General features: G+C 37.7%; 1 protein-coding gene across 1 annotated transcript in view; it reads left to right on the top strand.

Annotated features, from left to right (window-relative positions):
• Positions 1-16,222: 16,222 nt before the first annotated feature.
• The window catches only part of zgc:195001 (uncharacterized protein LOC567531 homolog), a 49,273-nt gene continuing 41,037 nt past the window's right edge, over positions 16,223-24,458 (top strand). Inside the window, exon 1 of the mRNA XM_039775857.1 lies at positions 16,223-16,382. Coding sequence (XP_039631791.1) covers positions 16,361-16,382 — 22 coding nt within the window. The 5' untranslated portion in view covers positions 16,223-16,360. The remainder of the gene's footprint in view (positions 16,383-24,458) is intronic.

Genomic DNA, 24,458 nt, shown 5'->3' with positions numbered 1-24,458 from the left:
TTAGGAGACCCGGGTTCGCTTCCCGGGTCCTCCCTGAGTGGAGTTTGCATGTTCTCCCCGTGTCTGCGTGGGTTTCCTGCGTGGGTTTCCTCCCACAATCCAAAGACATGCAGGTTAGGTGGATTGGCGATTCTAAATTGGCCTTGGTGTGTGGGTGTGTTTGTATGTGTCCTGCGGTGGGTTGGCACCCTGCCCTGGATTGTTTCCTGCCTTGTGCCCTGTGTTGGCTGGGATTGGCTCCAGCAGACCCCCGTGACCCTGTATTCGGATTCAGCGGGTTAGAAAATGGATGGATGGATGGAGGTTGTATAATAGCTCAGCTGAACTTCACACTAGTAGTAACACAACTATGCACTGGGCTTTATTCTTACATCAGAGAAGTACTTACTTATGACTATTGTTTGTGAAATGGGACATTTGAACTTGCTGTATTTTTTTTTTCATTATAATTTAAATTTATTAGGAGTCGGAATTGGAGTCGGTACATTTTTGGCAACTCAGACCCCAACTCCAGGTACCCAAAATTTTCTCTGACTCCTCGACTCCACAGCCCTGCTTAGATGGGCATCTAATATGTGGGAGTATGCAGGGTCACATACTGTATCTCGATGCTGTACACCCGCAGAACAAGGAACTTGCTCCTCACCTTGCCTTGTGCCTCCATCACCCAGTATACCAGATTGTTATTTAAGGTGAAATAGGCATGCCCGTCTACCTCGACGAATGCATTCCTTGCAGACTACAGCGTATTGTCATTCCACTGCTCCTGCTTAAACGAAGCTATCAGGGAGCAAAAGTGAAGTTGCAGGGAGGCAAGTGAATCAGGTGCAGCACACGCAGATGTGGAGGGGTCAGAGGCTGTTGACGTATGTTCCCTCATAACCTGTCACATCATATTGGTTCGCCACGCTCTTACCTTCACATTGCATAGTAAAGTGTCAACTTCAGGCAGTTGTTGTCTGTCCAGGGCCAGGCTCACTGGTCTTAGTCATGTCCAAACCTGATCACTTTTGGTTTAGGCCAGTCTCTTCTTTGTTGCAACCACCCACCTTATGCCATGGAACTATCAACTGCAGTCGGCGTACCTCTCCTTGTACATACTGTATAGCCAGCAGACTGTAGTGGGGTAGACCTTTGCAATGCTGTGGATACAGGTAAAACTGGCCCTAATTTTTTTAACTTAGTGCAAGTAAGTAAAATGATCATAACCAGCAATGTTTACCCTTAATACAAATTTTTTTTAATAAATGGTTACTGAAAGTAGACAACTTCAGATAAATTGTATCTAAAGAGATTATTTAACATTCTTGCTTTTCTTTTCGATTACAACTTGTTTTGTATTTTAATATGCTATATTGGAATCTACAACTTCCCACAAACAGATAATTTATGAACATGTGCTCAAATATTCTAGACCCAGTTATAGTTAAAAATTGTTATCTTAGCAATAGATTTTTTATTTTATCTCCCGAAAGTATACTGAAAACATATACATTTAATAAATTGTTAGTGCTTGTGGCAGTAGGGGGCACTAGCGCTCCCTTGAACCCTTAGGTACCACGCCAGACAAAAGGTAAAAGTCAAAGACTCTTTAATAAAGTATCTATCTATCTATCTATCTATCTATCTATCTATCTATCTATCTATCTATCTATCTATCTATCTATCTATCTATCTATCTATCTATCTATCTATCTATCTATCTATTCTTCTTTTGCACAGTGCACCAAGCACCCTCCACACTACTCATAAATTCAACCCACTCAACAATACTATTCTCTCCTCCTCACCCAGACACTTCGCCCTCCTACCTCCCAGCTCAGCTCACCGTCTGGGTTTTCCCAGAGTCCTTTTATACACCCTGACCCAGAGGTGTTCCTGCCCAATCAGTCCACAGTTCCTTATTCCTTCTGGGTCAGGGTAAACAGTCCTTTTCTTCAACCCGGGAGCACCTTGTTTCTTCCTGTCACGTGACCGTGACGTACTCCCGGGTTATAGTGCACAGATGAGTCCACGAGACCCCTACAGCGACTCCCAGCGGCCCCCAAGGTATCCAGCAGGGCTGTGTATAAACACTCCAAGGTCCATGATGCCCTGCTGGAAGTCGGGGCACGATCCTGCCGTCGGGAGAGCTCCTCCTGGTGGCCTGGGGGGGAGGACCGGAGTATGAAGCCGGCAGCAGTCCTCCACACTCTGTTTCATTTTCAACATTTGTTCTTGAAATGTCAAAAATCATGATGCTTAGAGTACATGTTTTATACATTGCAGCCTACATATGCTGACACTTGCAGCATCTAACTATTTTAACCTCTAACAGTGGCTTTAGAGCATTCACAATAAATTGGATTAATTGGAAAGCCTGTGTTGAACTTTTTCCAGGTTAAAAGATAAGGTGCGAGTGATCTTTCAAAAAAGGTGGAATTGGGCACACAATATATTTTATACACAATGTGTTTGGATATATGGTTGCTACACTATCCATCCGTTCATTCATTTTCAAGCTCATTTATCTGGAGCAGGGTCTCCAGGCTGCTGGAGCCTTTCCCAGCAACCATCAGGTGGAAGATAGGACCAATCCCATGGCAGGTAAAAAGCCCTTGCAAGGTGAACATAAACACACAAACACACAAGCCAATTTGAAATCACCAATCCATCTAACCTGCATGTCTTTGGAGCGTGGGAGGAAATCGACATTTTGTTATACATAGTATATTAGGAGAAATGTATATTTCATTATACAGTATTTCAAATATAATCTTAAAAACATATATTTAGACTACATCTGTTTTTCATTATACTAAAACATATGTACATACTGTATGTAGGGATATATGAAATTTATTTCATTTTTATAAGGGTTTACTGTTTACATTTAGCAAGGTTTATTGGGTGTTCCTTTGTATCATTCTTTGATAAAATCACTGTACTTGGTGTAGCTTAGACTGGAAAGTGCTTCATGAGCATTCTTTAGCTCTTCATTAAATTCAAAATTTTTAACAAGTTAGGCAATATATGCATGGCATTAACATTTAGGTACATTCAGCAGTTAAGTGAACTGGTATTAAAGTTGGAGCATTTTGCATATTTTACTTACTTCTTCCAAGAATCACTTATCACATTTTGTTTATTAGATACTTTTATAATAATAAGTCATATTCAAATATAAAAGTGATATCAGAATGCAATTACATGTGTTAGTAGACTACATTAAATACATGCTTTTTCCTAGTCCTTTGCAGTGGAATTAAAAATTGAGCACATATAGGCTTGTTGTGGCTCAATAGCTTTTACAGACCGCAGATTCCAATTCAAGTGATGTAAAAAGGACATTAATTGATGTGTGTTAATAGTGTAGGGCTTGTGACTAACTGCTGTTTAATTTTCATAAATTAAATGCAAAATAACAACAATGTAAAAAATGCAAAATAAAGTTCTTTTCTTAAATTTGAAAGTGCACTCAGTAGAGTAATACCCAATAATTTGCAAGTAAAAAAATAACTAATAACAAAATATGACCAATACTACCATCAAATCATTATTAATGTTACTTTATGAAAAGATAAAAGCAACTGAAATAAGTTCCCCATCTAACTATTAATATTAGTTAAAACACAGTCATTTCTTAAAATTATATAAAAATGCAATAACTTGGCAAGGAACTTAATTATTGTATAACAGGAATACAAAAGGTGATAATTGTCTTAAAGATTTTAATTTAATTATGAAGCAAAATTGGCCCTTCAAGTACAGTGAACCATAACACCCTGTCAATCTGTTGTACATTATACAATGCTGAGTAATCATCACAGTGCAAACTGTGATCCTGCCCAGTTCTTGATATGAGTATCAGTGGCCAGTTTTCTGCCTCACTCCGCACTGTCTTTGTGCAATGCGGCCGAAGAGAGCTTAAACAACTCGGTACATCCACATAAAAAAACAGCAAGGACAGTGTACATTAAACAATAAAGCTTTAAAAGACACTTACAAGGCGAGTGATTTCCACAGTTGGATCAAGACGAAGAGAAGCACGTAGACAGAGGTTCAAATTGCTCCGTTCCACAACTAACCAGACACAGGGGTTTATATACCCTAAGGATACGTATTGGACGTGACTGAAACAAAAGATAAAGGGGTGCCTACGTGAGACACATGGGGTGTGTTGTATTCAAATGTTTATAATGGGACCTACGTGCTTTACGTGAGTTTCATAGACTTTTATAGTACCACTGTGAGTGTGGGACGTGACTGACAGGTGTGTTAATAAATGACAAGATGAAGGGGGAGCACAATTCAACAAATAACAGTCTCAACTAACAAGATGTGGGGCAGAACAGCCAGTATGGTCCTTGTTGCATGCCCAGTGGCTCTGATCTTCTGCCCATGGCTCAACTGCAGCTCCCTTTGTAAAGCCAAGCTATGTTTATATCACTTAGTTCAAACATCATTTACTGGTGAGTTGATAATGTTGATTCTGTACAACAGTAATGTGCAGATAATACTATTTAAATCACTACAGTCTTTTATATGCTTACATAATTGCTTTTCTTTCCTCATCCATTTATTTTGAAAGAAGTAATCTGTTTGTTTTTCTACTTCTACGATTAACTTACCCAAAGCAGCAGCAGCAGACGAGTGCTGCTGTGTGAGCTGCTTGCACATGTGTGCAGACCCTATCTAGCATCTGACTCACTTGCATTAGCCATCTAAGCAACTGCCAAATGAATGAAAGAAATAAATATACACAATATACAAGTTCAGGCAGCCACTCTCAAAGTAAAATTGAAATCACAATCAAATTTGTAGTTGAAGTCACACAAAATGTTTCTTCTTTTCCGATAGATGAATTTGCAAATTCAACAATGCTTTTTAATGTTTGAAATTTTAAAACTTTGTACATCATGATATATTCAAAATGTCTCAATGAAAACTGACTTGCCTCTACAAATTTCCTTGAAGATTAAGCTTGCAAAATTTCCAAAAAAATGGTTCACAGAGGGACGATTTTTTTCATGCAGACAGATGGACATGGGTATCTGAATAGGCTTTTTGTGCATTTGATGAAACACACATAAAAATTAAAGTACATATATAGCTTTTTGAAGTTATTTATCTAATACCATATTGAGTTTTGTTCAGGTATTGTTTATTGCAGGGCTATTCAATTGTAAATTCAGTTGGGTCAGTTTTTCAAACCAAGAAATTTAGCTGGGCCAGACATTTTCAGCAGCTGGTAAGCAGCAGGTAATGACACATTTTAAATCAACACAAATGAATGCATTTAAAAACAAGTAATGTTTATTCAGGGTGGCGCAGTTGGTAGCACTGCTGCCTCGCAGTTAGGAGACCCGGGTTCACGTGGAGTTTGCATGTTCTCCCCGTGTCTGCGTGGAATTCCTCCAGGTGCTCCGGTTTCCTCCCACAGTCCAAAGACATGCTGGTTAGGTGAATTGGCACTCCTAGTGTGTGGATATGTGTGTGTGTGCACTACGGTGGGCTGGCGCCCTGCCCAGGGTTTGTTTCCTGCCTTGTGCCCTGTGTTGGCTGGGATTGGCTCCGGCAGACCCCCATGATCCTGTAGTTAGGATATAACGGGTTGGATAATGGATGGATGGATGGATGTTTATTCGTTGTTTCCCTTTTAAATCTGGTAACATCTGACACAGGCACATCAAAAAATGTATAAAAAAACAACGAAAAAGCTATAACTGAACAAGATCTGAGGTAGTAGCAATACTTTTTGTTCTAATTTTCAAATAAAAAAATTGACATTTTGTTCACATTTGACCCAGGCACATCTCAAAATGCATGCAAATCAAAAAACGTACACTGTATTAACAATAACATTTATTTCCCTTTTGAAATATAAGATCCTCCCCCAATCAGAACCGTCTTAACACATGGGCATGCTGGGCAGTTGCCTGGGGGCCCCACAGACATAGGGGCCCTATGTTAAACTATGTATGTTGTGACTTGCTGAGTGGTTGTGTAGGTAGGGGCCCCAGTGCACTGTTTTGCCTATAATGCTGTTAAGATGGCCTTGCCCCTAATTTAAAAGGGTGGTCATGACAGGCAAAGGATTTTTTTTCGTAGAATTTGAAGTATTTCATTCACATGGTTTTAATCACTCATATTACAGAGCTTAAATCTGAGTTCCAGAACAACGCCTTTCCCATATATTTTTTCCCCAAGAAAAACCAACCTGAGTAAATATTTAAGAGCAAGGCATGAAAGTGGATTAGTACATTTATTTTAAAATGCTTTTGTACAGAGTTCTTGTGGGTCAAGTAAAGAATCATTAATCATAATTTTTACTATTATTATTTTAACTAAATCATTTTCCATGGTTCTTTGTTGATGAGCTCCCGTTGAAGAATTTATTGTTAACAGAACATATCATGTGCACACCAAAATGACTGAAGTAACTAATGAAGTGGCATTTTTCAATACCATTTTAACAAAATTTACTGTTTGCCGTCAATTACAGAGCAGCCCAGTAAAGCAACAGTAATACACCTGCAACCTTAAAATGCAGACTTCATCACATCGCTGTGTATGATGAAACAGCGGGAAGGAGACTGTTCGTAAATGTTTACAGCTGGGCAGGCCAGCATTTTGCTTGAGGTATGCATTAAATCAAAAGAGAAATGGCATGCAAAGTTGCACGAACACAAGGAGACCAGTGACAATCACACCATAGTGTGCCTGCGTGAGATCAGAAGGGACAACTGAATTCCATGGGGAACACATATCTTCATAACAGGGGACATATATGATGGGCACAGGAATTTCAAATGTTTTGCATGTCTACCGTTTGTTTTGGTGACTGCTTGTTCACTATAACAGCACAAGCATGACCAGCCTCTTTTTGAAATTCATGACTGTCCCCTCTTCTGTGCCTTGTACTTTGAAATATTTCCCTGTGCATGTCTCCACCTCTGATGTCATTTTTGCTTTGACTCCCTCACACCCAGTGCAGAATATAAACCAGCTTTTTAGTGGCTCAGGGATATACAACGGTAGCCCATACCACCACATATGTTAACATCACATATGCTCAACAATAAAAAATGGCCTTTGGCATCTGTTACAATATAATAGTTTAACATTCAAATGATTTCATTCGCCACTGGCGAAATAAGTAGAAATGATATTCACCAAACCTATTTTTGGTCACATTTGCGATCATTTCAGTTGCACTCTGACCAAGGGCTGGGCCACTCTGAGTTTGCTTCTGGGCTGAATGTGGCCCATGGGCCACCATTTGAATAGGCCTGGTTTATTGGTTGATTTAAAAAAACAGAGACTCTACATCTGGAGTAAGTGGGTTAAAAATGGAAGACGGATGAGTGATTGCCAAAATAACACAAGAGTATATTTGCGTGTAATGCTCTTCAACTAATGAATGTTGTGGAGTAGATCTTTTTATATATTTTACTATTTCATTTTAAAAAAGATATAGCTAGAAAACTTAGTCTATGTTTCATTTTAGAACTGCAGCAGGAGGAAATTTTGGCATAGTGTCAATAAACCCCTCAAAAGCCTTTATATATGTTTCCTGAAATGCACAGTTCTTCTAGAGAATTCAATATTGCTATAGAAAAGTTAAAGAATAACCACCCATTGGTTAGAAGTGAACTTCAAATGGATTTTTAAAGCTAAACGAAAGAAGAGGTCATACTTTCAGTTGAGGTGAACGCTCACTAGCTGTTGGAAGAGACCACGTTCAATAGAAAAAGGAGGTGAGAATGAAGAGTTTTTTGGTACACAGACAAGGTGGTTAGTTATCCCACCTGGTTGACAGGTGTTCAAGCATGTTGTGGCTATACAAAAACTGAGGTGAGAAATGGAGTTCTTTTCTACACAGATGACCCACCTAGTTAACAAGGGTTTTTTTAGTTTTTAAGGTAGGCTTTGTGGGACAATTCAATGTAACGTGCTTATTGAAATTAAAAATATAAAAACCTCCATCCCATCACTTTTACCCTCCTTTAACTTTATGAGGACTAAGAATCAAGAGATTAAATGAAACAGACAACAGTTTGTTCGTACTATTTAGAGAAATTCAAAGGATTCTCACCCAGCAACAAACTTGACACAGATCAGATTTTCATCAGATTCCTGCTATGACAATGTAAGGCAATTTAGAGAACTTTTTATCAACCACCAACGTCTCTCCAACATGGAATATTTAAGTTTGAGACTGCCGTCCTGAAGAAACTGAAAACAAAATGTTGAGACAATGATAAAATAAGAATAACAAACTGACAAGACAAAGGAAAAGAAAGGAAGATGAAAGACACAGACTAGCATCAACAATGCTTCCTTAAACTATCTCAGGGTTGCAGTAGCCAATTCCCAACTTACATGACACCATCCCTTACCAATAGGCTCACCAATTGCCATTTCCTTGATACTACAGGTTTCAGACCTTAATTATTTCCTATAATAGGGGACACAGTCTCCCACACATGCACATGTCCAACATGCAAGCAGATCCTCAGCTTAAGCAGCTTTGCTGGTGTATATTCAAGTAACTTTCCTAAATTTACCCCGGATCCTTTACTATAATGTATTACACCATTGCTCCATACTTATTACTGCCTTGCTGGCAACTAACAAGTTGCTTTTTCTCTCACAGCACCAAGAATACACTGGAACAATGGCACCTTCTCTCTCTCTTGGACATACATGCAACCTGACCAGCACCGTCAGAGTCAGTATACGACCCATGTATGCCTCCTCACAGAGGTTACCTCTCTGCAGTCTGTCATATATTTTCTACTGGCACCTTCACTGTACGGTCTTTTAGAAATTAGTTTTCAGAAAAATGTACACAAGAAAAAATAAAAGCTACAAATAATTTCTCTCCCTACGGCTATGTCTAAACCCAGTGACATGGTCTGTGACAATGGATCCCTTCCTCTTTAAGATGACAGCGCACTATCATTAGTGTTGAGGTTTCTGTATTGAAAACAAAACTTTTTGGTGTATTTTATTAGTACATATCTTTTAAGTGAGGCAGGATCATGTGGTTCCTTTTTACTGCTACTTTTGGTTAATGTTTTAGGCTTTGGTATTCTGGGATATTTTTGGTTTTCTCGATTAGACCCTTGCTTGTTTTGGCAATGATTTCCTGTTTTATCTCATAGTCCATTCATATGAATTCTGTCCTTGTGGCTTGACATGTTTTCACCACTAGCAGTACAGAGTGGCAGTATCACAAAAAAGAGAAAGCAAAATGAATGCAAAAGGCTACATTCACACCCTGAATGCCAAAGTATACATTTGGAACCCTTGTAAGTGTGAAGGTAAATTTTGTGGCTTAACTAGATAAAAGAATGCACAATGAACAGCTGTCATGGCATAAGTCCCACCAGAGTTTACAGGGCAGCTCTAGTAGACAGACATTAGTATTTCACAGATTATTATGTAAGTCAGGCAGTTCAACAGCAATAAAGCACTTCTTAAAGTTATGTCAGAATGCAGTTATATTATGAGTTCAACAGCTTTGAAAGGCATTCTGTGACATTAGAAGTGTTACTGGCCTTTATCTTTGAAGTTCAGATCTATGTTAGGATATAGATGATGACGGTGACTTCCTCTAGCATGCTTTGTATAAGTAAGTTCATGTGAAGGCACAGGTGTGATTAGAGACACAAAGAAAATGGGTGATAAGTAAAAGTATTTTGACAGATTACATTGTGGTGTGGTGTGAAATTTTGTATATAAGTTGATAAATATTTTGTATTTCTTTATTTGTAACTTAGACAAAGTAATAGAATGTTAGTGTTATATCATTGATAAGAACAGCAAGGGTTTGATGTTTAACTAACCACATTTTTAGGACTGACTCAGGATAGTGAATTTTATGACAGGGTTGGGGGAAGTGCCTGAAACCAGTTTGGTAAGTGATTCTCTGCAGGACTCCCTCAATCAAACCCCACAGGAAAGCCAATCTACATAGCTGGCAAGCATCAGCTCAACATATGGTTTTGAGGCAGGTGTGAAAAAGTATTGTGTGTCCCCATTGGTCTGAAGTATGGCTGTTTGGTATTGATTTGAATCAGATGCCATTCCGTAGCACAACACCCTATTGGTGTTTGAATTTGGACAAAGAATGCATAAATTTGGTTACTTTACCCCTTCCTCTCTCTCTCTCTCTCTCACACGATCTTGATGTAGGAGCAGCTCACACACCATGGACTGAAAAGAGAGACCACACTGAGAAGCACAATTTGGCAGCCATATTGAGACAGGCATGCAGCCTGTTCTGAAGAAAGCTGACTAAAAATAATGACTTAACTAGAGACATTTAAAGTAACTACAAGTCTGTGTGCCTCCTGAAACTACGTATTAGAATTTATCAGGTTGTATGGTTGCCAGTACAGTGGAACCTCGGGTCACGACCGTAATTTGTTCCAAAACTCTGGTCTCAACCCGATTTGGTCGTGGCCCAAAGTAATTTCCCCCATAGGATTGTATGTAAACACAATTAATCCGTTCTGGACCATACAAACTTTATGTAAATATATATTTTTTAAAGATTTTTAAGCACTAAAATAGTTAATTATACCATAGAATGTACAGTGTAATAGTAAACTAAATGTAAAAACTTTGAATAACATTGAGAAAACCTTGAACAGAGAAAACTAACATTACAAGAGTTCAGGCTACAGCCTTATGAACCGCTCGCTGTAAACACTTTTTTTAATGAGTTTTAAACACAGGGAAAAGATGAACATTTGAAAAATCCATAATTTATACAAAAACTAACCATAAACAACCAAGAAAACTAATCTTACATGAGTCGAGTTCTGGCATGAAGGAAGTGAGGAAGAACTGGGTGGAGAAGAGATTACAGTTTTGAGGTAAAGTCCCTCTGTGCGATGCACGTCTGACCAAGAACAATGTACTGTACAGGGAGAGACTGAACAAGTGTGTAAATCACCAGCGCGTACGAACCGGAAGGGAAACTGGTTTGTTCGTCACCAGATTGTGTGGTCATGAACAGATGCAAAAGTTTGGCGAACTTTTTGATTGTAACCTGATTTGTACGCGGTGCGAGACGTTCGTGACCCAAGGTTCCACTGTATTCACTTGCACCTTGCTTATTGTTATTAATTTATTAATATTATCAATAATACATTATTTATTGTTGTAACTTAACACCTGCTTGTCTTTTTCTCTATGTAATTGCCTGTTATAGATGTAGGTGGGGAGAAGTTATAAACTACAATACCTTATAAACCGTGGTAAGTAAGTGAGATTTGAGGTGTTGTGACAAAGGCTACACATTAAAGAATACAAAGGGAGAAAGCAGAGTAATATATAAGTCTTCCATGACAAAATACACTGTTAGCAGTAGTGGTTCTTTCATGTGTGTAGAATACAATGAAATTCTTACTTGCATATCCAGGCAACATGCAGCATGTTGTGTGCACAAACACTACCTTATCTCATGTCATGTTTCTATGTGATTCTGATTTTTTTTCTTTGTGACTTTGAAGTCCTTGGCTTCTCCCATCTTCAAATTAAAACCTCACCTGGCCATATTTTATTATTAAACAATTTCCAAGATCAGAAATGTACTATGAAAGTATTAGAGCTATTCTTTCAGAGCTCGAGTACTTAAGGCTTGTGCTGACCAATTTTGTAGTGTCCTTTGCCATTTTGCAGTCTACCACCAAGGCACCAGAAAGTATTACTGCTGTGGAAAACATCTGGGGCCTCATACATAGCGCCATGTGTACAATTCACACTAAAACATGGCATACAGACAAAGGTGGAAATGTGCGTATGCACAAAAAAATCCAGATGCATATATCTGTGCGTACGCCAAAAGTATCACTCGTGCTACTGTCATTCCACCCCAACTCCTCCCAACTCCTCCCAGAATTGTATGTCTTTGAATATGCAAATCAATATAAATTGCCCCTTATATTTTGCATTCTGTGAAAAGGCAATGACAAAAGCATGGGGAAAACAAAGAATTACAGCGAATACCGTCGAGGCAAGGAAAAAACATACTGCTTGTTGTTTTAAGCAGTGATATAAACAAAACATAACATAAACAAAAAGAAGTTGATGGAGTGACAGAGTGGTGGATAAACTCGAAAATTCAAGTTCAGAAAGTCGCACAGTGCCCGAAATAAATAAGAAGTGGTCAGATATCAAAGTTGCTGTGAAAAGGCAAGTTGTAGCCCTCCGTCTGAGCACCATATGAAAGCATATTAGGGTACATAGAAAAGAAAAAAACTGGGACACTGTGTGAAAAAAAGGTTGAAATTTCCTCGTTAATCATGTAGTTTATTTTGTCATTAAAACAGAATGTCATAAACTAAAATCATTTAATTTAATAATTTTTTAAATGCCTTCGTAACTAAAGTAGCACATTGAATGCTTAGTATTCTATGTACTCTTATGTGTGTGAATCAGTACGTGCTTCTTAAACTATCTTTCTCTTATGCTGACAGGACACAGAACACATTACATTCATGATGTTACAGCTCTCTGAACAATTTAAATACTAAGATGTATACCTGATATCATTTTTATGATGATAGAAATTAAAGCATGTTTAAAATATTGAGGTACGTTGGTGCCACTTCCAGAGATTGTTTCTGTCTCCAGCAAGATGCTTGCTGCCCCGTGCATGCACGAACCTCAATAAAATAATTTATTGTATCAGTACTATCTCTTTCAAACGTATTTTACTAAGCCCCGATTCCTGTCCATCCTTTTCTTTCACCAAATAACCAATCACCAAACAATCAGCTCTTTAATAAATGTCAATCCATCTGTAAGCTTAAGGAACATTGAAATATCTTTGTAGTACATATTTAATTATTCCATCCATCTATCCATCCAGGGTCATGCCAGCCTCAGCAAGAATACAGCATGAGGCAGGAACAACCCTGAATGGGGCTCCAGCTCATCGCATATTTAATCAATAACAATATACATTATTTAAATGAAGTTTAAAATGTATCTGTATATTGTAATATATATACTTCAGTGCATTTCATCTTTAAAATGATATCAAGAGCTCCACAAAGAAAGCGCCTGGAAATCTAAATCGACTTAGAAGCCAGTCGTCGTCTGTAAATACGCTCTCTCAACTGAATTGAATTCCTTTATTGTTATTGTATGGTACAATGAGATTTAATATGCAAATCCTCCATAAACTTATTTTCCTATAAAATGGTGAAATAACAACAATAATAATAATAATAATAATTATTAATAATAATAATTTCCGGACAGGAAAGGCTCTGAAGTTCAAATAGACTGTGCACATGGCTGAGGCAGCATGTGCTAGAAGCTGTGTCCCAATATTTATCTCACTCTTGACACAATCTGTGGTAGAGCTTTCTGATCAGTTGCTGCAAAGCTGTGATTCCACATTCAAATACACTGGACGAAATACTCTGAGTGGTGGACAGACAGTGACAACGCTAAAGCAGCTATAGTATTTGGAATAGTTTGGCCAATCTGTGGACCATTATATGGTTACAGGTTGATTATAATCAGATGCCTTAAACTAATAAAAGATATGCGGTTAATTTCAGTGTATTTAATAAAGCCACATCGGAGATGTGAATCTAAAAAATAAGGGGAAACCACACAGGAACAGTAGCACTGCTTTGACACTAGGTGCCGCCAGTTTGAAAAACCAAGTGGAGAACTTGCATATGTAAGCGATCGACCTGGCGTGAAAATGTTTATGCCAAGTTTAGTTTTTATACATCGTGATATGATTGTGGAAATGATTGTACGCTACATTTTTATGCATACACACCATTTATACATGAGGCCTCTGGTATTTTTTCATTTCCAAAGAGGAAAAGACCTTAATGACTATAGACCAGTAGACCTTACTTATCATATTATGAAGACCACAGAGATGGACTATATGAGCCCTCTTGTGAAACGCCACTTGAGCCCAGTTTGCCTGCTGAATAAAGACTGCTGTGGAAGATGCAATTATCATCTGCTCCTCATGGCTTATAACCATCCTGTATAAAGTTGGCAACACTGTGCAGATTATGCTTTTTGATTTCTCCAGGGCCTTCAATATCATCCAGTCATCTCTTTTAAGGGGTAAACTCAAGCATGTGCAGGTGGATTAGCCTATAGTGTCCTGGATAATGGACTATTTGTAGGCCAGACTGCAGTGTTTCAGTCTCAAGGACAGTGTCTCTGTTGTGGATATGAGCAACATTGGAGAACCACAAGGAATAGCTCCTGTCACCAATCAATTCACCGTATACTATATACTGCAGACTTTAAATATACTATAACATTAAGTCATGTTGTTTGTGGAAATTCCCAGATGATTCTGCACTAATGTGGTGTACTGACAAGAGGAAAGAGTATAGGAATCAGATGGAGAACTTTTCTTTTTGGATTCATTAAAACAGAGTAAACAAAACAAGTAAATGCCTATTGACTTTCTCCACACCACACCTCAGCACTTGGTCACTATTCTGGGAGTGGATGTGGAGATGGTAAATTGGTACAGATACTTGGGGTTTCACATAAATGACTAGGTGGTTTGATCTAGTAACATGAAAGAGCTACAAAAGAAAGGCCAGAGCAGACTGACCTTTTTTTAGTTGGCTTCATTCCTTTAATGTGGGTAGTGACATCCATTACACATTCAACAAATCTATGACAGCCTGTGCCATTTTATATGCAGTGTTATTCTGGGTTAGTAACATCACTTCAAGAGAGGCCCACTGAAACATGATACTTGAGATGGCATTCTCAGTTATGAGAACCACCTTCATCCTGCTGGCAGTAGTGGCATTAGAGTGGATTAAAAAAAGTGGTGCCCATTATGAACAATGCTATGCATTGTCCTTCTGACACGTTGTAATTAAGTACTTCTAGCCAACAAATTATTCAGCTAAAGCAGTGGTTCTCAACCTGTGGGGCAGGCCCCCCTGGAGGGGGCACAAAGATGTGAAAAAAAGAAAACAAGAATCAAAAATATGAAAAAAACATCTGTTGAAACCAAAACAAATTAACTTAAACTACATTCTGATACTAGAACAATAAATATAGAGTTAGATAAATGTTGATAAAAGTTAAGTAGGTATAATAAAATATGCATATACATTTCAAAACATGTTGGGGGGGGGCACGATTAAAACTGTTATGAAAACTCGCAGATTCATAAAGTTTGAGAAACGCTGAGCTAAAGTGTTTGAAGATGTGCTAATACCTTGGCTCTTTTATATTTATGGCAATATTCCTCTATAATCCCTCACTGTGACTGCTCCTCTAGCTTGTGGTTGAATGGTGATTTTGTTTTTCTTTTTTGGTTTCATGGTTTTGTGACTTTTATTCTGCCATTAAAATAAATGCTAAAGAATGTTAATTATAGAAAGACGTTTAACATTAGTCTTTTTTAGTCCTTTGCCCCTACCATATATATCTTTTAGGGACTCTTATGGTTCATGTAATGGCCATGCATTTCTCCTTGTTTGTAGGTTTTGTGTGGAGCAAAACTGCTGTGTGTTTATAATAGTGGTGAATACTGTATGTGATTTTGCCTTAATAATGTTATAATTTGCTAACCCTCATGACAAAATAATAACTCTGCCTATACTGCCTGACATTGATGTAACTTCTTAATCTTTCAAGGGCATGTGAGACAATATGCAGATTGATATCTGCAGTTCTCATAGTGTTGAGTCTTCCCATCAGGGGTCTGATGTTTTTAGAATGGGGGAGGGAGGGAGAGAGAGAGAGAGAGAGAGAGACATAGATGGTGATGAAGAGCAACAGACTGACTTAACAGCTGTTCTTAGTTTCAAAATGTTTGACACTCACAAAACTATGAAGATAAAGTGCATTCCTGAAGAACGTTGTAGCAAAAACAACAGAAAGAGAGAGATACATATGAAAATCATTCACATATTCACATTTTCACCTAAATTACACATAAACACCTCTAGAAAAATGAATTTATCTGAAATAAAGAATTTCTTACAATTGCTTAAGTAGAAAGAAATGTAGAACCTTCAGTAGCCAGGCAGACACCTGTCAAACAAAAAACAATATCTGAAACATTAACTAAGAAAAAGCATAATCATTAAAATGTTGTATCAGGTACAGCGCTATATTCGGTTACCATGAAAGAAAAAAGTAGTAAAGCAGCAGACCCTGACCTAGAGAAGGACAGGAAGCCCATCAGACAGACAGACAGACAGGCAAACACAGTTACACTGAGTGGCTAGAGGCTCAGGTGACACGGCAAGCCTCACTCTGGTAACAGTGAAACTCATAGGGGACATGCTGACATGCACTTAAGTTAAGTGAAAGCCTGTCTATTCAACACTAGAGAAAAGGAGAGATGCCTGAGGAAAGGAAATTAGGTAAGTGTGTCATTCACTGCAAGCCAGTTGACAGCTCAGAATGAGTCCTTTGGGATTACTTTTTAACCATCTTACCTTAATACAGTAACTGTACTGTTATTACTGAAATTGTCAGCATTACATGATGACCTGGGTCCTCCAGTACTGAGAGTATGGGCACCCAGACCACGAAATCCAAGAATTTGCATTTGCCTTCTAAGTATGAAAGTCCTGAGTTATTCTGACTACTTTTAAGTTTTGCTGAGTTTTGTGCAAGAGTCTAGTTTTTGTGGTTCTACAGACTGATCTGAAATGAGACTCTGTCCAGAGTTAAGCGCATGTCTTGATTTGTGAAGTTGGTGTGCCCAGATTATGGCAAATGTTATGGCCTAGCTGTTATTTTATAAAATGTGTGAAAAACATTCCATAGCCACAGAGCAAAGTGTGTTTAACAAACAGTAAGGCATGCAAAGGAAGAGGATGAGTGCAATATAGTTTATAGGTTTTCAGTAAAGTCCAAGTTCCTTATTATTTCAGATAAGACTCTTTGTATATAAAAATGAATAACTGATTTAATACAATTAATGCAACTTTTGAGAAGGTTACTTTATTCTGTTATATTCAAAGTTTGAAAAGATAATAATAATAATAATAATAATAAATAGAATAATAATAAAAATGTAGTACTTAAAATCTACTTTGAGTTAGTCTTTAATTAAACTAAACAACGTTATTATTATGAGTTTAAACTAATTTGTACCCATAAAAATTAAGTAATTAGCAATAATCACATTTTCCAGTATTTTTACTTTCGACATTAGACTTTAATTTTTTTAACATTTGTTGAGAATAAAAATAAAAATCTTGTGTAAATGTTGTAAAATTATTGCCGTTCTTATAGCATTTTAACTTAAAGAGAGATCAGTGTTTCTCACAAATGGATAATATAGGAGCTTGCCACTGCTTCAGATTTTCTTACCTGCCTCTGCCACAAAATTATATAAACAATGAAAACCCGTTAATGCTTTTCAAAAATCATGCTGTGAAAATCGATATATCCAGTTAAACATATACTAAATATATAGCATATACTAAATATATACTTTCAGTAGGGGTTAAATATTTTTTTTTAATTTACATTGAACAGTTGCAGGAATTTAAATGACATATTAGCTTCATGTTCAGATGACAACACAATTGGAACTGTAGTGTGATATGCTGTTTCGTGCAGGCTGTTCAGAAACTGCAACTGTACAATTTTAAGTTGTAGATGTTATATTATACATGCAAACTCAGAGTTACAGCATACTGCATGCTTTTTGGTTTTTTTTAAGCAGAATCCTGCTACAACTTAATTTCATTATTTCCTCCTAACATTGCATGCCATGATGCCCATTAAACCATTGGAGTCATATTTATTGTAAACAATTTTTGCTTATAATAAGAGATAAGAGAAAAGACACTGTGAATTATTATTACAGTATTTTACTAAACTGGCAAGTTACCTTATTTTGTTTCATCTTTCCAATGTGCAGTGTGATTAACACACATGCTCGTGGGTGTCTGCACTATGCATGTACCATGTATTCAGGTCAAGTCAAGTTGGGGAGCATGCACTCATACAGTGCATTGCCGCACCCACTACATGACGAAACAACTCGGGATCTCAGTTTGCAACCCCCCCAGGCAGATATTAGGTACAGTCCCACCCTCCGTAAATGACCCTCTATCTGCCGCAGTCAGGTGTTACATGGGCTACCCCTTGGCCTGGTCCAGCCACTCGGGTCCCCAACAATGAGAATCTTATGAGCTGGATCACCCTCTGGGAAACGCGCCACATGGTGGCCATAGTGCCGTAACTGACGCTCCCTCACAATACCGTTAATGTGCCTCATTCGGGAGTCCATGAGCAACTGCTCATTCGACACAAAGTCAAACCAACGGTACCCAAGGATTTTCCGGAAAGACACAGTACCAAAGGAGTCCAGTCTTCGTCTCATGTCACTGGATAGCGTCTATGTCTCGCAACCATATAGCAAGTCAGGAAGCACCAACGACCTCATGACCCCCCATGCTCTCCCAATCTGTCTACTGACTTCATAGGAAGAGTCACCAGAGACATGAATGTCACTGCCAAGGTAAGTAAACCTCTCAACATGGTCAACACTCTCTCCGCAAACAGAAACACTACTGATGGCTGTGCCCAAGAGGTCATTAAAGGTCTCGATCTTAGTTTTTATCCAGGACACTCGCAAGCCCAGACACTCAGACTCCTCACTCAGTCTCTTGAGCACCCCGATCAGAGCCTTCATTGACCCAGCGAAGATCACAGCATCGTCAGCAAAGTCTAGATTTGTGAATCTTTCTTCACCAACAGATGCCCCACAGCCGCTGGACCCCACGACCTTGCCCAACGCCCAGTCCATACAAGCATTGAACGGAGTAGGAGCAAGAACACTCCCCTGACGAACTCCAGAATCAACTGGAAAAAAAGCAGAGGTCCTGCCTCCACTCTGCACAGCACTCGCAGTACCAATGTACAGGCCGGCCATGATATCCAGCAACCTCGAGAGGATCCCGCAAACCCTCAAGATGTTCCACAGGGCAGCTCGTTCAACTGAGTTGAATGCTTTGCGAAAATCGACAATGGCTGCAAAGAAACTCTGCTGATATCCATATTTGCACTCCATGAGAACCCTCGGTGCCAGGATGCGGTCGATATTAGACTTCTTAGGCATAAAACCAGACTGCTCCGGTCACTGGTAGGTGAGCAAGTAATCACTGATCCTATTGAGGACAACCCTAGCATGGACCTTACCTGGTACCTAGAGCAGTGTTATCCCCCTGTAGTGGTTGCAATCCAGGTGATCACCCTTCCCTTTCCAGATAGGGACGACAAGTCAAGTCCCATTTTCCAGTCATTTGGGATGAAGTCAGAAGTTAATCTCGGATACCACAGATCCCTGCAGCCTTTCCCCCGCTCAGCTGGTTCACCACCTGTGCAATCTCAGAGAGATTGGGTGGTTCACAGCTAATCGGAGGATCAGCCTCAAGAACCATGGACCCAGAGATATCCAACGTCCTAGCAGGAGGACTGGTCAACTGTTTTTTGTTACCATGTATTGGTTTCTTTAAAACAAAAGTTTTAAAATTAAAATTTGTGCTTGTAAATATGCTTGGCTGCAAAGAATAAATAACGTTTGAATATGCAGCTGCATTTAGGTCTGTTACTAAGTTTTTCTTTGTCAATTTTAAATTGGTACATGCCAGATAAAATGAAGGTAATCATGCAATAAGCAATTCCAGATTTGATTTCTAAGTTGAGTTACTCACAGTGGTAAAAATTCTATTTGATAATTTAAAGTTAGAAAAGTGAAACAGAAAAGTGTTAGTGTGCTATAATATACATCAGAATGGCTGTTGGTGCACCGCAAAATAAGAATAAGTTCAGGTTCTCAATATTATGTTTATCAATTGGTAAAGGTTCTATTCAATCAAATTCTTTTTTGATTTTTATTCATTGAGGGAAACTTTTTTATTGAAATTGCTTTTTGTGTACCTATTGATATTTGTTAGTATATTTTTAAAATGTTATTTATTATCAATTTATTAAATAATAATTGACAACAGTTAGTTTTCTGTGTTGTTTAATTAACCAGTTAGCACTATGCAATATAGTAATAATCATCATAACCATTAGGCAGTTTAAATATACCTATGAATTAACACACAGGAAGATAAAAGAAATTCATCCACCGTTTAGGATATTGAAAAGTATATACGTATAATATGAAGATGTCACAAAAACTAACATTGTGTACTAGTATGTAGAGAAACGTCCATGATGAAAATGTTAGGTACCTGTAGCATTTCAAGCGGTTCTTTTTGTAAAATGAGCTTTTAAAATGTAAGTGAAAAAACAAGAAGACAATTATGAGTTCTGAATTTCTCGTGCAATCTTTCTCACCATTACAGAGTTGCATCGTTACTGTTTTTAAAAATTTAAGTCCATTTTGAATTTAAATAAAAAAATAAAGACAGTTTTTTTGGTTTTGAAGTCTACACATGGTACTTCTTTGTCATGAATTTATGTTGAGTTATCATATTGCCTGAAATCAATTTTTGAAGCAGGTTACATGTTGCTCAATATGAAAACTGGCCAAAGGTACAATGACAGTTATTGGGTCACAAATAAAAGCCTCATATCTTACTTACAAGTATTAAGCTGTTCAGGCACATTACACAAAAATAATGCCAACTGATTTTTTGACTTAGCTTAATATATATTTTTTTAATTTATAAAGCATAAGACAGTCGAGAATAATAATGAATGAAAAATGTTTATTTTCAATTTGGCATGTTTTGACCTGTGACTGCAAAATAAAATGATAGTAAGCTGGAGAACAGCAGGAGAATAGAGAAGGGAGGACTGAGGAAGATGTATTTAAAAATTTCACTCATGGGGTCTCATAAACAGGTGCTTGAAGTGAAACATAATACTTGCAGGAACTCTCTGTTTTAGTTGGCTACCAATGCAGAATTTCAGTTAATTGTTATATAAAGGTTATCTCATTCAGCCAGACATCTAGAAATCTTATGTCTAGGAATCAATAGCTGCAGTGTTTTTTGTGCTCTGTCATGGAGCAGCGCAGAAGAAATTGCTTTGACTTTTGTGCTGCACATTAGACCACTGGCTCTAACTATGAGAGAAACATGAGGCCTTTTTTCATTTCTGAACCCTGTCAGGTTACTACAGCCATTCAAATATTAACCCTACATTATGAGTTACTACTGTGCAGAAATAACTTTTTGCATCTAGCTTTTCTTTATTCTCTGGTCATAATATATCATGTTCCTCGCTTGCTCTTTGGTAGCATATTAGAGCTATATTCTAATGAAATCTGGAATGATCAGCTGAAGCAAGTTCTTTCTGTGAAAGTGTTTAGTTATTCCTTGTACCTGCCATATTATTAAAGATATAAAGTTTCCTCTTTGCCATTGTGAAGTTTAAAAATCTACCTCTAGAAAGTAAGACAGTAAGGTCCACAGAAAACCGAACTATTGCTAGTAATAAATGTAAACAATAAAACAAATACTATTACAAAAAGGGTTAACAATGATGTTTGAAATGGCAAAGTAATGTGGTAAGGAATCATTTATTTTTTTATCTTCTTTGTTCAACTGAATTACCATCTAAGGCAATACTACAGTTTCTCATATCCTCTGAATTCAAACAGGAAAATAAGCTGCACATTCCATTCTGGATTCTGTTATCAGTTAGTGCAAAAAATGCATATGCAAAAACTAGACCCGAAAAGAAACTTTTAATGGCAGTTATTTCACTTTCGCTTAGCAAAAAAAAAACAAATCTGCCAATGGGGTATTTGACAAGGTTTCTTAACGTAAAGTAAATAAGTCTTACAATAAGGAAAACAAGATTTAATGTCATGATATAAGTACTTTTCACTTGCTTAGATTTAATTTTTTGCAGTGTGGAACCTCAACTGAAATTATCAGAAGACAAATTTTATGCTTGCTTCATGCTCTGGGAATGTTCGGCTATATGTAGATAAAACATTAATTTCTGACAACTGTCATCACCCTTCCCACTACTTTCATGTATTTATTACTCCATTAAAACTGTCAGTGATACATAAAATTTTTTTAAGAGCAAAGAGAGTATGGGAATGTGCTTTTATGTACAGTAGGTGTCTCCCATGCACCTGTCTTTCTGGACGCTTACTGAAACTAAGTATAACTATAATCACATTTTTCCATCTTGCATCTTCCAAGTATAGGGCTTAATCTGAACAATTAATTTTACAATGGGAATGAGGCCTCAATGCCTTAATAAAGGTCTACAAGGCACTCATGTTCCCTCTGACTTCATAGGAGAGGAATCTAAATGATCTTAATAAAATATCCTTGATAATTCTTGGATTATGTACTTTTTAAACAATGCCCCCAGCTGTTCACAAGATGATTGTCTGGAAGTGGTGTTTTCAGCAATATTTTATCCATCATACATGTGTTTGGGATGTTGTGAGCGTATCTGGCATGTGGATTATGCAACAACACATAAATTGTGCCCTGTTGTCACAGCATCAGACTACCTGAGAATTATATTGTGCAATTAATTTTGTTGTCTTTGTTCTCCACGAAAACATTAACATTTTTTCTTGGCCATTACTACAAACAATAAGATGAAATATATCATTTTTGAATTAAACAGTCCTTGAAAGTGCTTTTAAAAAAGGCAATTAAAATGTATGCACTAATAACCAGAGCCTTGGAAAATTCCATTCCTATATAATATATGGTATGCAATTGTATCATTATTGTCTTAAATGTTTCTCAGGCTAAATTGTGGAAATTAAGCAACCGTAGAGAAATTGAGAACTCTAATCATAAATTCAAAGCTGGAAGTTTTCCTTTGGCACTCCAATGAAGATAAATTAAAATGGTTAAATTGTATAATACACATTTAAATTTCTACAATATACAGAATATGTGGATGTAATGATATCTTCATATTTATTGGACTGAACTTTGAAAGATATCCATTATATAAGGCTGTCCTATGTTAAAATCAATCTTTCTTTGTTAAACTAGCTGCATAGTAAAAGTTTCTAGGTATTGTGATATTTATTCAGATGGTACAATAGTGTCTAAATATTGTACAATATCTTTACGCATTTTGCCACATAATTAACTTGTTTGGAACCTTCAATAACTCTTAAGTGATATAACTTTTTAATTTATACAGCAACCTTTTATGCAAATAACAGATCCCAGTATACTTAAGAGCTACTAATAACATTGCAAAATATTTATACATAGCATATACAACTATCAGACACAACATTAAAACCACTGATAGATTAAGTGAGTAACATTGATTATCTTGTTACAATGGCGCTTGTCAAGAGGTGGGATATATTAGAGAGCAAGTGAAGAGTCAGTTCTGGAAGGTTATGTGTTGGTGGCAGAAAAAATGGGCAAGCATAAGAATGTAAGCGACTTTGACAAGGGTCAAATTGTGATGACTAGATACCTGGGTCAGAGTATCTTGAAAATGGCATGTCTTGTGGGCTGTTCCTGCTATGCAGTGTTAGTCCCTACAAAAAGTTTTCCAGAGAAGGACAAAAGATGCATACCTCATTGATAAACATAGAAAAACTACTATAGCACAAATTGCTGAAAAAGTTAATGCTAGCCAAAAAAGAAAGATGTTGGAATACACAGTGCATCGCATTGCAGAGACAGGTCATAGTGTCCTTGCTGACCCCTGTTCACCACTGTTATATCCGTTATAACTGGACAATGGAATAACGGAAGAAAGATGCCTGGTCTAATGAATCGTGTTTTCTTTTCAATCTTGTGGACAGCCTGGTGTATGAGGATTATTTAGCTGGTGAAAAGATGGCAGCAGGATGCACTATAGGAAGAAGGCAAGCTGGATGAGTGAGTGCGATGCTCTTGGCAATGTTCTGCTGGGACTCCTTGGGTCCTGGCATTTATATGGAAGTTACTTTGACATATACCTCCTACCTGAAGATTGCTGCAGACCAAGAACACCATTTCATGGCAACAGGATTCCCTGATGGTAGTGACCTCTTTCAGCAGGATAATGTGATCTGCCACACTGCAAACACTATACAGGAATGGTTTGAGGAACATGTCAAAAGAGCTCAAGGTGCTGAATTGGCCATTAAATTCCTCAAATCTAAATCCAAACAAGCATCTGTGGGATATTCTAGAAAAAAAAGCCTGATCCATGGAGGCCCACCTCACAACGTGCAAGACTCAAAGGATCTGCTGCTAATATCTTGGTGTCAAATACTGCATGACAACTTCAAAGGTCTTGTGTAGTTCATGCCTCGATGGGTTAGAGCTGTTTTGGCTGCACGAGTGGGACCTAAACAATATTAGGGCGTAGGCAGGTGGTTTTGATGTTATTGCTGATTGGTATATACAGTAAGGGCTGGTGCCACCATTAAGGCAAATTAAACATTCACCTAGGGTGTTGATCATAAGGAAGGAAAAACCCAGCTGCACGGGTTAGCTACCGAACAGTCAGTTGGCGAACTAATAAGC

Source organism: Polypterus senegalus, chromosome 13 (assembly GCF_016835505.1).
Source record: "Polypterus senegalus isolate Bchr_013 chromosome 13, ASM1683550v1, whole genome shotgun sequence".
In the NCBI taxonomy this organism is placed as follows: Eukaryota; Metazoa; Chordata; class Cladistia; order Polypteriformes; family Polypteridae; genus Polypterus; species Polypterus senegalus.
This window is presented reverse-complemented; position numbering and strand designations above follow the sequence as displayed.